Source organism: Macadamia integrifolia, chromosome 5, assembly GCF_013358625.1.
Source record: "Macadamia integrifolia cultivar HAES 741 chromosome 5, SCU_Mint_v3, whole genome shotgun sequence".
Lineage (NCBI taxonomy): Eukaryota > Viridiplantae > Streptophyta > Magnoliopsida > Proteales > Proteaceae > Macadamia > Macadamia integrifolia.
In genome coordinates this window covers 41263090-41278151 of record NC_056561.1, presented here as the reverse complement: position 1 = coordinate 41278151, position 15062 = coordinate 41263090, and the positions used below count along the sequence as shown (strand labels likewise).

Sequence of the window (15062 nt, the reverse complement as noted above, 5' to 3'; positions counted from 1 at the left end):
CTATGGAACAAAAGATTATCCCGGATCTACACCGAGGTATTGACGGTGATTCTCAAATATCGCAGAACAAAATGTGATATGATTATGGACATTCACTGGATAGCACAAAGGGGATTCTCTCCTTTTCCGGTAATAACCCTATCTCACTCTCACACCATTCATGGGGTTTGTGACAGTATGATTATGATATGGAGTGGATTGATTATCCACATGGGAGGGGATTTGAACTCATAATACTTTTTCAAAAAATAACAATATCATCCGCATGGGACCCACATGATCAGAATAAGGGGAAGGGAAAAAACCCATGCGAGTGGCCGAGTGGGAGGCGATGGGAAAGTTTCACCCTTACTAAACAGTACGTTCCATATAACAATACTACATTCTTATTCAGATTTTCTAATTCCTCTTCACCACTCTCTTATTGGGTATCCTTTTATATTTTTTTCCCTCTTACTTTCAAATGGTTGGTATCACATGTGGTGTTGGAGCACACATATATGACTGTTGTGTGGCTTAAGGTTTTAGCTCACAGTATCAGCACTGGTATCGGACGTCTTTGATATTGATGGATCAACTATATCAGTTCATATGAGATCGATTCTAATAAAAAAAAAAAAAAAAATCATGTTTTTATTACTGAAAAAACCTATGATTCGATGTCATAACAATATCAATCATCACATATCAGTATTAGTATCGGTATGGATGAGTATCAATCCATATTGTGGCTTGAAAATCTCTTGTCAGGGTGGCAAAAAATCTTGTACCATATTATCTTTTCAGAATAAAGTAAGAAGCAAGGCTTAACTATATTATAAGATCATCAACCATTTGTTCAGTCCTAGTGGGATCTCTTCCTATCACAAAACAGATTATTAATCCCTTCACTTGAAAAATCCCTAAAAAACAAAAATGCAATAAAGCTAATCACAACCCAGAACCCACCAATGCTCTCCAATCCAATAATCCATTGATGGGTGAGTTTGGATCGAAACTAGCTAGTACTAATCTAGGCTTAGTTAGTTACGTCAATTTGAACTTTTCTTGGTAGGAGAAGGAATGGAGATGGATATTATGGCCGCCGCTTCCTCCTCCTCATCCTTCTCCTTCTCCTTCTGGTTTTAGTGAATGAGCTCTGATGAAGTCGAACATGGTATCATAGACCTTCTCCTTGACATTAATGGCGAAAACAAAATCGAGATGTGCAAACTCAGGCACGAAATGAGTTTTGATCTTGTCTCTGTGGTGGGTACTGAGATCGTCTAGTAAATGATTGACGTCGTTCACGTCGGAGAGATCGTCGTTGCCTCCATAGCTGAAGAACAACGGTAGGCTTTTCGATATGTTTTTCAGGTCGTATTCCGGCGCCTCTGGTTTCCCATAATGCTTCATGTTCAGATCAGGACTCGCGTAGTCATACTTTTTCACCACCCCATTTCTCAGTGCTGCATTAACCACACACTTATATCAAACTTGTTTATCATTAACAAGGAAACCCCATCTGGGTAGCCCCACGTCCCTCCTCTCTCTCTTATTTTAGGGTTTGTAATGAGATCCGACCCTTCATTAGTACTTGGGTTATCCTTGGTAGTCAAGAAGAAAAGTAATAAAATAGTATAAAAGATGTAATAAGATAAAAATCATAATTATACAATGATTTTCTTACTGAGTCTTTTTCTTTAAAATCAATTTTTTTTTTCTTGACCATCAAACATAGCCTAAATATGTCGTAGATGTATTTCTTCGATTCCGTGGCTATGTTTGATTATAAGGAAAATTAAAGGGAAGGGAAGTGAAATTTTCATACTTAAAAGAGAAATATATGTAATCATTACCCATGTAAATTTAACATTAATTTCAAATCATTCCATATTTGGTTATAAATTTCACTTCACTTTAAAACCCTTTGCTATAATATGTAAAATAAAAATTACATGTAAAATATATTATTACTAAATATGGTTAAAAAATTAAGTAGTTTATATAATCATATAAAGTAATGATTATAAACATTTTTTTTTATAGTTTGGAAATTTTACTTCCCTTCCCTTCCCTTTAAATTCTCATTGCAACCAAACGGGGCCTCTATTACTTGGTAGTTTTCCATGACACATAAATAAGTCTTTTTTTTTTTTTTTCAAGGTAAATGGAAAATAATAAGTCTTCATACTTTAAATTGTTATTTTATAATCCATATTTGTATAAAAAAATGTTTTCTCATTCAGAGACATTAGTGAAGACATTAAAGATATCAAGGGCGAACTACTTACTTTGAGTAAAATGCACCAAGGTCTTCACTGAGGCTGGTTGAAGTGCATGATCGATATAAAACTGAAATGCAGTAGAGTTGAGACAACAATTTTGGCCTGGAAAATTAGACAGGAAATAATGACATTAAAATTATATATTTCATCAGCAATAGTAAGGCACTATAGTTTACTAGTTTTATTTCTAACTTATTAGGTTGTGTTTGATATGAATTTTCGAAATAGCTTATGGGTCCAAAAAGTATTTTGAACCCGAATCATGTCTATTTTTTCTTTTTAAAATATGTTCTAGAGAGTTGTTTCAAAAACTGAAACTGGATCAATCAAGTCTGCCGATTTGAATCGAAATCACACATAATTGATCTTAAATTTGACTGTTCTAGAATGGCCAATAATTTTTTTTCTTTTTTTTTGGGACTAAATCAAAGGGTGTTTAGATCTGAGGGTCAATTTTAGGGTTTTGGAGACCAATTCAGATCATAATTGGCATGACCAATCTCGATAGTGGACATTCCATAACGTTCTATTCTTGGGTTTTTAGGACTAGATATTTGGGATTTAAATCTGAAGGCCGATTCTAGGGTTTTGGGGACCAACTTGGATCGAAATCGGTATAACGTTTTGAGGGTCAATTCTAAGATTTTGGTTAATCAGTCCCAGTTTTGGTCATTCCAGAATGGTCGATTTTAGGGTTTTTATTTGGATTGGATCATTTGGTTTTCAGATCTAAGGATCGATTCTAAGGTTTTGGGGGCTAACTCAAATCAAAATTAGCCATGATCGATCTCAATTATAACCATTCTAAAATGGATGATTTTAGGGTTCTTTTTGGAATGGATTGCTAGGTTGATCGATCTTGATTATAACCATTCTAAAACGGGTGATTTTAGGGTTCTTTTTGGAATGGATTGCTAGGTTTTCATACACTTGAGCCGATTCTAAGGTTTTGGGGATCAATTCCGAATAGATAGTGACTAACTTGACCCATGATTCTAAGTTTAAAACCCTTATTCTAAGCCAATAATCTATTCCGAAAATACCATTCAAATATATATATACACAAAATGAAAATTAGTACTGATAAGTTTCGCCTCTAAAGCAGGCAAATCAATCCCCAAACGCTTGGCAACGTTGTTGAATAACATTGTAGCCAATTGCCTGTTTCACACCAAGTAAAAAAAAATACATTAGAGAAGAAAATTACAAGAAAGAAAGAAGTAATTTCATCATCTATTTAGTACTATTTAGAAGAAAGTCCTTAAGGGTATTAGTCTTACCCATTAGGTAACAACTTTGGAATAGCTAGAATTTTGCTTGGGTCCAGCTGATCCAAACCCAGCAATTCGCATAACTGCCCAAGTTAAGAACATATAACAGAACCAATTAGCTACTACCATATAAATCTTTTTGATGCACCTATTTTATATATCTTTTTTGTCTTTTATTGCAACTATTTTCCTAAATGGGCATGTCTGGAGAGATTCTCCATATGATTTCCCTAATTTTGCCACCACACATGGAGAAAATGTCTATTTCAACTATTAGATGTTGGGGAATGGTCTAGATCATTAAAAAAAAAGGGTCAAATTGGCCGATTTAGATTATGATTAGTTATGATCGATTTCAAATTACAGCGATTCAAATTGGCCTCTTCAAACAGTTTTTCTAGGGTTCCACCTATTCTTGGCTGATTGTTCCAGGTTTTTGAACCCTAGTTTGGATAGAACATATATCAATGTTCAGTCTCAAATTAAATCAATCATCCTCCAATCTAAAGGAATGTATTCTTTTGTTATGTCCATGCACTTGTTAATCCTTAGTGCCCTCTTTGATTTGTTCAATACTTTGTTAACTATGTGGCCAACTACATTCGGACTAGAACTTGAAATGGGTAGGGGACCTTGAGATCCACATGTCCACACAATTTAGCCTTGTCTGATTTACTTGGACAAAGGTGGCAACTTTGCAGCCGACTGTGGTTAGCTGGTAAGCCTAGGAGGAAAGTAAAAAGAAATAGAAGTTGTCACTCATAAAGGTTTGGATCACCTATTTATAATACTGTTTCGTGATGATATGTGTTTTTTTTTCCCACAAATGTCCCTTTAAGTACTCTCAATGGTAGCATTGAAGGACATTTATGAAAACGAAAGGACTTATATCAATCAAAATTATACATGATGATCCAAACTCCTAAAAGAAAGTGCAACGGAACTAAAATATAAATAATTTGTGTTTGAATGAGTAGAGAGTAGTGGTGCATTTTTATTGTGAGTTAGGGTTAGGTCGTCGTATGAGAACGTTCTTATATAAACCTGTGATAAATACTTGGACTTCACTGTCTCTTTCTTAATTGCATTGTTTCATGGATCAAGTAACACATATGTTGATCACAGGTTTGTATGAGAACGTTCTTGTATGAGGACCTGATTTGCACTTGTATATTGTCTTGTATCGATAGATGCATATAGTGGTTTGATGATGTTACCTCTCCCAGGAAGGCATCGGAAGCGATTATGCCAGCAGCATTGGTCATAAGTGTCAAGTAAGCAATGGGACTAAGAAAGGAAGCTGAGCTCAACTTGTCCACCAATAACCCTTCTGATAAGGCCGCCATTGCAATTGTTGTTCCCTAACAATGAGACCAATAACTCATTACTGAGCTTGACGAAGAAGAAAAAGAAGAAGAAGAAGATGGAGGAGGAGAGAGAGATTATGACCATGGAGTGGCCAACATAGTGGAGATTCTGGCCAGTTTGATTGTATACGAAGTCAACTATAGCAGGAAGGTCATTCTCGGCGACCTCATCCCATGAGAAATTCCAGTATTCCTGTGAATTTCATTAATGGAGTATAAGATCAGCACAGGAATATTTGCAGAAATTCAAGTTTAGAAGAGGAGAAAAAGTAAGGGAGAGAAGTGTTACAAACCGGTTGGCTTTCATCAAGAGATACATGTTTCTTGCTAAATCTAGACCCTCTTGTATTGGAGATCCATACGTCAAACCCACTATCAGCTAATGCAAACACCAAAGATTCTTTAGTAGAGCCCATCATCCATGACATCCCATCCTGTTAGCAAATTAAATGACACAGGAACTTAGCTATTCGAAGGAAAAACAAGGAATATATTAATGGCTTCTTTCTAGGTCAGGATTGTATGAACTTAGCAACCCAGCCCAACCGAAAAAGAATCTTTTTAGATAGTGAGTGGGTCCTCAGGTAAGAGTGTCAATCAGTACGGTTTTGATTAGGTGTAGGTGATAGAAGGGAGAAATCAAAATTGTACCAGTTCGAGAACTTAAATGCAATCTCAATACCAAAATCATATTGACTCGGCTCATCAGTCTTGGTACAGTTTTTATCCAGTTTTATAAATAGTTTTTTATTCGATTTTGATACGGTTTTTATAGGGTTTCATAACCCATTTCATATATAATATATGAGATATATACATTTATAATATATGATTAGACACATAATATATAATTATTTTACATGTGTAGCCTTGATTCATTCGGGAATAGGTAACCCAATATATTTTGGTTCGTACCAAACAATTTTGCTTTAGATCCCAAGATTGTACTTTATCAAATAAGATTCATTTTCTTGATACCCAAACTATATGATTTAAAAGCGTTGACATCGATTTTTGTATTTGATTTTAATTCCAAATTGATATCTTTACCCTTGTGTTATCTTTTTGCCACATGGCAGTTTGATCATTAGCTTCAACAGTAGATGAGGTCCAAGATGCTGAGTGATCATGATTGAACGACTGGTAATTCACCAATCATATCTAAATGGTAGTCAAGAGAAGAAAAAAAAGTACAAAATTGTACTATTTTCTTCATTTAAGAAATTCTCATTATGTTTAGTATGTCTTGAACCAAGAGTAGGTTATTTCAAAATTCACCTCGGAAATGGTCTTGAGTTGTCAAAAAAAAGTCTTGATTTATACAAGGTTTCATGACTTTTGTTCTGCTTTTGCAAATGTCCCTTTATACGGCCATTAAGTGTGTTTAAATGGGCACTCACATGTTACCACAAAATTGTATGTACATGAAGAGTTGTTACAATCTAGTACATTGCATGGACATTATTAGGTGATTGCATCACCTAATCATAAGTGTAGCATACACATACAGGTAGGTGATCCAGATCCTTAATCTGGAAGGGGCACTCTCCTTACACTGCGAGTCTGGATCTTGAATAAATGCATTCTAGCTCGGAGTATATATTGGACCTAGAATGTATTCTGAAACCTGATTCTTCTTTGTTTTTGGCTTTTCAGAATGTATTCTAAACCTAAAATCCATTCCGAAAATGCATTAAAAACATATCCATCAACCCATTAATTTGCCGACAAAGGGAATTAAATAAGAACGGAGGAACAGGTAAAATGAAAGCAGATTTCACATACCGTCAATATACCATGCTGTACCAGAACAGGTGGCTTTTTCTTTGCAACATCACCACTTGAAAGACCCTCTGGGATCCTTTGAAGCCCAGAAATGTATCCATCTTTACTTGTTACCTGAACACATCAGATCAATTCACATTATAAGCTAAGGATTTATTATCTTTTAATTATGAAAACATCTTCATGCATGGGAATGAAGTTAATTAAGACTGTTGTGTATGCTTGCATTTTCATAATAAATTTTGGGTTCTAGAGAAGAACGCATTCTAAAGTGTGATTCTTTTCTATTTTTTACTTCAAAATACGTTCTAGATCCATAATTTATTCTGAAAATACATACCAAACACAGCATGATAGAATACATACATGAAACTCGTCGCATTTATAACCATGTGGAATGACAGAAGCTTTGCATAATCCCTCCCAAACAGGTGGACCATCATCTTCACCTTCACCAGCAACACCGCCTTGGAGTAAATCGGCTATGAGAAGATGATCTCGCAGTCCCAAAGCCAAGTGAAGCTCCGCCATAAGAACAATGAAGCAAGCCCTCAAAACAACCCATCTGATCAACATGAATGAACCCATTAATTAATTTCTCTTCTCTTTTCCCTTTTTTTCTTTTTGTTTTGTATATGACTAAGTAATTTCTTCGTTGGAGGAAAGAAGATCTGAGAGACTCTCTTGATTAGTTCTTTTAAAGGAAGGGAAAGGCCTAGTGTTCTCTAGTTTTCGTGGGTGGCCGGGGCCTGCGGCAAACGAAAGGAGAGGAATTTAAAAATGGTTTTTATTTTGGATGCTCAAGGTCATAGAGGCCTATGTTCAGAGCTAGATTAGCAGATCTAGTTTAAGTTTTCAATAATTTCTGAAAAAGGAAAAAAAATAACCCAAGTGGCAATTAGAGCGTGTTTGGTGGTGAATTAATTTGCTTGTCAAACTTGAGTCCGGATCACTTGCTCATATGGTCATTTGTCCACCCCATCTTTCACCCTCCATCCCCCTAATATAGAACAGTGTCAAAGGGTGAGAGATGGGGTGGACAGGTGACCATATGGGCAGGTGAGCCACATTGTTCAAACTTGAAATGGTAACATTTGGTTTTGGATTGTATGAAGTGTGAATGGGCGAACTATGTGAAGGCACTGGAGTCAATGATGTGTAAGGGATATTCAGATCATGGTTTAAACCTTAAAGAATTGGACTAGATCAGGCAGAATTGGGTGGATCGGATTGATATCAGTCTAGGTTGATCGCTATCCTAGGGTGATTCTGTCTGAATAGATTGATACAGGCTGACCTAAATTAATATCGATCAGAGCCAATCTCAACGCCAATTCCAATATCTTAAATCATGATCTGGATATATCCCTTTTTTCAACAAAGGCCAATCAGGACCAACCTGACCTAACACAGATTTACCTCTGGATTTCATAAGGGCCAAGCTGGTTGGGCTGAGGCTGTCATGGCTAAGGATAGGCTAAGATATTGCAGCCCAACCTCGAGACATGGCAAGCATAAGTTGAGATTAAAGGGATCCAAAGGTTAAATTGACATAGACTAAGATATTACAGGTGCACCCGTAGGGGAGACTCCCTCGGGACTCAAAATGCGTGAGAGCACTCTCTCACCATGTCACAGTCTCTTGCTCCCCCTTTGAATAATCTAAAATATAAAATGACAACGGACCCTAAATGGTCAAACAACTCTTTAAATGCTATTTTTGAAAGCTAAGAAAAGGGGAAATATATATATATATATATATATATACACAATATATAAAGACAAAAATTACGAGGAGGTAATGATTAATTTGTGTGACATTCTTTCTCTTTAATTTCAAATGGAAAAAGATTCTCTTCAAGTATTGGGCCTTCTAATTAGTCTAATGCTTCCACAGGATCAATGGGTGATAGTGGGCATACCAAGACTCGAACCCGTAACTAATCGACTCGAGCGGTGATGAATTAAGAGCATTTTCACCATTAGGCTACCAACCTCATTGGTCGCTTAATAAGTTATTTGATGGCTAGATAGAATTAGGGATATGCGCCCATGTATTGATATATGTGTCCAAATCCTCCTATTCATTGAATGATCATTGAACACTAATTGGGTGATCAGTAATTAAGGAGTTTGATAGTATTATAAGAACACCACTATTATTACAATGCCACCCCCTAGAGAATGTCACAATTATAAGAATACATTTTATGTTTCACCAAATTAGACTCAGACCCCCTACCGTCAATCACTATTAAGTAGGGGTGTCAATTCCTAAATCGAACCGGTAAAACCGGCCAGACCAAATCGATAACAATCCGGACCGAATCGAACCGAAGCCTTATTGGTTCGGTTCGGTTTCGAGTATTGCAACCCCAAAACCAAATCGAACCACACCCAAAATCGGATGAACCCGAAACCAAACCAAAACCGGTTCAAAACCCAGACTGAAACCGAAACCAAACCGGTAAGAAACCGAAACACTCCAAAATTCATTAAAAAAAATCAAAATTTGCATATTTTTGTATACATTTGTATGGAAAGTCGAATCCAAACTAGACCAAAAACCAAAGCCAACCCGATTACAAATCGATTTAAGAAACCGAAGTTTAGCAGTTCAGCATTTGGTTGTTTCCTAATGGCTCCATACCGGTTTAAAAAACCAATCCAAACCGAAATGAACCTGATAAATCCAAACCGGTACCAACCCGAACCCAAACCGCACCGAAGCCGACACCGGACCGAAACCGATAAATCCTTAATGGGTCGGTTTCGGTCAGTTCCAAAGTCACACCGAAACCGGTGGAACCGGACCGAAACCGCACCAACCCGGACCGTTGACACCCCTACTTCCATGGGCTATCCTCCGAAGATGCTTATTTGTTTCTGAGAGAATTTGAGGAGGTTTGTGTCCTCATTAAGATACAACAGCTTAGTGATGATGCTGTTAAACTTAGATGCATCACCTTTTCACTCAAGGATGGAGCAAAAAGATGGTTATATGGCTGCCAACTAATTCCATTACCACATGGGATCAGTTTACGGTAGCGTTCTTAAGAAAATTTTTTCCCTTGCATAAAACAAACTTAAGAGTGAGATTATGCAGTTCCGACAAAAACCTCAAGAGTCATTTTATAAACTCATGGAAAGGTTCCAAGACCTTCTCCAAGAGTGTCCCCATCATGGGATTGACAAATGGCATCTTTGCCAAATAATTTCTGAAGGGATAGACTACCATACCAAGCAGATGTTAGAGTCTATGTGCCTTACAGGCTTCACAGCTTATGCAGACGAAAACGAAACTTGAAACTTTTTGGTTGACCTAGCTGAAAAGACAAGAGAATGGGAGTCTACTCAGGAAAGTTAGAGAACCATAGGAGGTAAAGGGTACTATGTCGATGGGATAGTAGCCAAGGAGGCCCATTTAGATAGCCTCATTAAGAGAATAGAAACCCTTGTTCCTAAAGCACATGCCCCAGTCCACCAAGTCCAAAACCAGGTCTCTATGTGCAATTGGTGTCACTCCCCTGGACATGTCATGGAAGAATGCCCCAACAGTTCTGGGGGCAATGAAAGTGTTAATGCTCTTTACCCGAACAACCGGTTTAGTAACACTTACAATCCAGGGTGGAGAAATCACCCTAATTTTTCATGGAGCCAAGGGAATCAAGGAGGTCCATCCAACTTTCACAACCAAGGGCAGCCTAGTCCCCAGAGGCCCAATTTTGCACCACTACCTAATTCTTTCCCTCGGCCTAATCTAGGTCTACAATCAAATTTTGCTAGGCCCCCTCTCCAAGCACCTTATCAACAACCCCCGGGGTTTACATCCATTGGAGAGACGGCAAGAATTAGTGAGCTAGAGAAAAACATGGCCTTTTTCATGACAAGCCACAATAATGTGGTGAGGCAACTCACCCAACTTGTCACAATCATGCATGAGAAGGAGAAAGGAAATTTGCCTAGTCAGCCAGAGCCGAATCCTAGACATCAGGTGCTCCTCAGCTCAATGTTGTACAGAGTCAACAACACCAAGGGCCCTCCAACCAGTGTAATGCGGTATATGCCCTACGGAATGGCCGAGAGTATCTACGGAATGGTACCACTCATTCTTCATCATCTGATTTTTCAGTTGATTCTCCAACTATCGAGGCTACTACTGTGCCTCCCATTCCAGGTTCGCCAAATGGACTTGAAGAGATTAAAGATGATTTGGTAGAAGCCATAAAAAATGATTCTGTTAATGAGAGAACTTCTGACAGTGTTTATGTTCCTCCTGTCCCCTATCCTAACCGTTTGATGAATAAGAAGACAGCTTCAATGGAAAAAATTTCAAAAGTCTTCAAGAAGGTAGAGGTAAACATTCCTCTTTTGGATGTCATAACTCAAATACCAGCCTATGCCAAAGTCCTTAAAGACTTATGCACTCACAAGCGTACCACAAGTGTGCTCAAAAAGGCGTTCTTGGTAGCTAATATCAGTTCAATGATCACACAACCTATAGCAGCCAAGTATAAGGATCCCGGGTGTCCCACCATCTCTTGTGTCATTGGCAACACTCGTATTGATCATGCCTTACTTGACCTTAGTGCAAGTGTAAACCTTCTACCTTATCATGTTTATCAACAACTTGGATTAGGAGATTTAAAAGCTACATGGACCACTCTCCAGTTGGTCAACCGTTCTGTCAAGATTCCGAAAGGGATGGTCGAAGATGTCCTACTTAAGGTAGGAGAATTTATTTTTCCAGTCGATTTTATTGTTTTGGACACCAAACCCTTCACCACTAGGGATAAGATCCCTATCATTCTTGGAAGACCATTTCTGGCTACCAGCAATGAATTAATCAATTGCCGGAATGGTCTACTAAGGATATCTTTTGGCAGCCACACTATGGAGTTCAACATGTATAGGTTAGGCAAGCAACCCATAATTTCTTCTGATGATAATGATGAAGAGATCAATATGCTTGAGAATTTTTCTGATGATATTGTTCAAACTTTTGACATTGACTTTGATTCAGAATTCCAAGAGTGTATGGAAGAATTAGAGAATGACACTGAAAATTTCTTCTCTGATGTTTGGAGCCTTCATACACCCATGGAGCCCATTGGTCCTCTATCAAATTCCCTTCCTAAACCCTCAATTGTTGAGCCTCCTAAGCTTGATTTGAAAGAGTTGCCCTCTAACTTAAGGTATGCCTTCTTAGGAGAAAATCAAACTCTACCAGTTATTATCGCCTCAGATTTAACTTCAAGTCAAGAGGAAGAGTTGATCAAAGTTTTAAAAGAAAACAAGGAAGCCTTAGGTTGGACCATGGCAGACATTATAGGAATTTGCCCCTCAATCGTTCAACATCATATTCACCTTATGGAGGATTCAACACCTTCTAGGGAACCACAAAGAAGGGCTAATCTTATGATGCAAGAAGCTATCAAGAAAGAAATCCTAAAGTGCTTGGATCATGGTATCATCTATCCTATTTCTGATAGCGAGTGGGTAAGTCCAGTGCACGTGGTGCCAAAGAAGTCAGGGGTCACAGTAGTCCAAAATACTGAAAATGAGTTGATCCCCACCCGTGTCCAAACAGGATGGCGTGTGTGCATTGACTACAGGAAGTTAAATGCGGCAACTTGGAAAGACCACTTTCCTTTGCCTTTCATTGATCAAATGTTAGAGCAGTTAGCCGGACATGAGTATTATTGTTTCCTTGATGGTTATTCCAGCTATAATCAAATTCCCATTGCCTTAGATGACCAACACAAGACCACCTTTACATACACCTATGGAACCTTTGCTTATCGGCGTATGCCTTTTGGGCTTTGTAATGCCCCTGCCACGTTCTAAAAATGCATGATGAGTATTTTCTCTAATATAGTGGAGCATTTTTTAGAAGTATTTATGGATGATTTTTCTATTCATGGCTCCTCATTTTCTAATTGTTTGCATCATCTTTCTTTAGTACTCAAACGATGCAAAGCGACTAATTTAGTCCTCAATTGGGAGAAATGTCATTTCATGGTCACACAGGGCATAGTGTTGGGTCATGTCATTTCCAAAAAAGAGATCAAGGTCGATAGAGCTAAGGTGGACTTAATTTCTAATTTACCACCTCCCAAGTCAGTTAAGGACGTTCGTTCCTTCTTAGGTCATGCAGGGTTCTATCGTCGGTTCATCAAGAACTTCAGTCACATGGTTAGACCTCTCACCAATCTTTTGGCTAAAGAGCAACCCTTTGAATTTTCTAGTGAATGCCTCATGTGCTTTGAGAAATTAAAGAAGGTATTGACTACAACCCCCATTATTCAAACTCCCTTATAGACTGAGCCCTTTGAATTAATGTGTGATGCATCTGATTTTGCTATAGGGGCAGTCTTAGGGCAGAGAGTTGATAAACTTCCTCGTGTTATCTATTATGCCAGTAGAACTCTCAATGATGCACAGCTGAACTACACCACAACTGAAAAAGAATTTTTAGCTGTTGTATTTGCATTGGAAAAGTTTCGTGCATATCTGATAGGTTTTCATCTAATTATTTACACTGACCATACAGCTATCAGATACCTTATTCAGAAAAAGGATGCCAAAGCACGTCTTATCAGATGGGTTTTGCTTTTGCAGGAATTTGACTTAGAAATTAAGGATAAGAGAGGCAGTAAAAATTTGGTTATAGACCATTTGTCCCGGTTACCCAATTATTTGACTGTGAATACTCCAGTTAACGAGTATTTTCCCGATGAGCAACTCTTTGCAGCATCTAGTGAACCTTAGTTTGCAGATATTGTAAATTTTTTAGTTACAACCAAGACTCCGGATCATTGGTCTTCCCAAGAGAAGTACCGTTTTCACTCACAGGTTAAGTATTTCTTTTGGGATGATCCTTACCTTTTTAAATCATGCCCTGACCAAATTATCCGGAGATGTATCCCTGATTATGAGCACCATTTTATTCTTTCCTTTTGCCATGATCAGGCTTGTGGCGGCCATTTTGGGTCTACTAAGACTGCAGCTAAGGTATTGCAATGTGGATTTTATTGGCCCAGTCTCTTCAAAGACACCTTTACTTATTGAAAGGCTTGTCCTTCTTATCAGTCTTTAGGAAAAATCAGCAGAAGGAACATGATGCCTCTCAACCCAATCCTTGTGGTTGAGGTTTTTGATGTTTGGGGAATAAATTTTATGGGCCCTTTTCCTAAGTCATGTGGATATGAATATATTTTGTTGGCTGTGGACTATGTGTCCAAATGGATTGAGGCTTGTGCTTGTAAGACCAATGATCATAAGGTGATCATTAAATTCTTAAGGGAAAATATTTTTTCCCGATTTGGTACCCCTAGAGCTATCATTAGTGATAGGGGAAAGCACTTTTGTAATAAGTCTTTTGAGGCCTTAGTGAAACAGTATGGGATTACCCACGAATTGACTACCCCATACCACCCCCAAACCAGTGGGCAGGTAGAAGTGTCCAACAGACAGATCAAGCAAATTCTAGAGAAGACAGTTAACCCAAATCGAAAGGATTGGTCTAACCGTCTGTTGGATGCTTTGTGGGCTTATAGGACTGCTTACAAGACCATACTTGGTCAATCCCCATATCGTTTGGTATACGGGAAATCCTGTCACCTTCCTGTTGAGTTAGAACATCGTGCCTTTTGGGCGATTAAGAAATTTAATTTTGATTTGTCTACTGCAGGAGCTCATAGAGATCTCCAACTATCTGAGTTGGAGGAATTGCGAAATGATACCTATGATAGTGCAAAATTTTTTGAGGAAAAGACTAAAGCTTTTCATGATAAGCACCTTGTTAAGAAATCTTTTATGCCTGGTGATAAAGTTTTGTTGTACAATTCTAGATTGCATATCTTTCCAGGAAAACTTCGTTCTCGATGGGAAGGTCCTTACCTTGTGCAAATAGTATTCCCTCATGGTGCAGTAGAGGTTATGAATCCATCCACTCGGGAAATTTTTAAAGTTAATGGGCACCGTTTGAAGCCATTCCTTGAGTTGCCTTCAATGTATGATGCAGAGGTAATGATTCTCCATGAGCCTCTTTATGATGATATTTGATCCCATTTGATAATTTCCTCTCCTTTATCCTTCTTGTTCTATTGTCTTATCATTTTTTTTTTCTTTTTCTGCATTAAGGACATTGCACAATTTAAGTATGGGGGAGGGTTTGACTGTTTAGAATTTGAGGTTACTTTTAAGAGTTTTTCGATGCTTTATACACACCCTACAAAAAAAAAAAAAAAATTGAGATCTAGGACCCATCTTGATACTATAATCCCTGTTGGGAGGATGATAATGAATATATGTCTTGAAGTGGGACATCACTTAAATGATTTAGAGATACTTGTCTTAAGGTGTAGGAC

At 37.9% G+C, this 15062-nt stretch overlaps 1 protein-coding gene across 1 annotated transcript; it reads right to left on the bottom strand.

Annotated features, from left to right (window-relative positions):
• Positions 1–762: 762 nt before the first annotated feature.
• On the bottom strand, positions 763–7334 carry LOC122078057 (triacylglycerol lipase 2-like). Its single transcript, XM_042643929.1, has 9 exons — positions 7057–7334; positions 6691–6804; positions 5199–5339; positions 4988–5098; positions 4756–4899; positions 3548–3621; positions 3349–3428; positions 2274–2369; positions 763–1448 (listed from the first exon to the last, which is right to left on the bottom strand). Exons 1-9 carry the CDS (start codon positions 7276–7278, stop codon positions 1099–1101), a joined length of 1332 nt encoding a protein of 443 aa, XP_042499863.1. The 5' UTR covers positions 7279–7334; the 3' UTR covers positions 763–1098.
• Positions 7335–15062: the final 7728 nt, after the last annotated feature.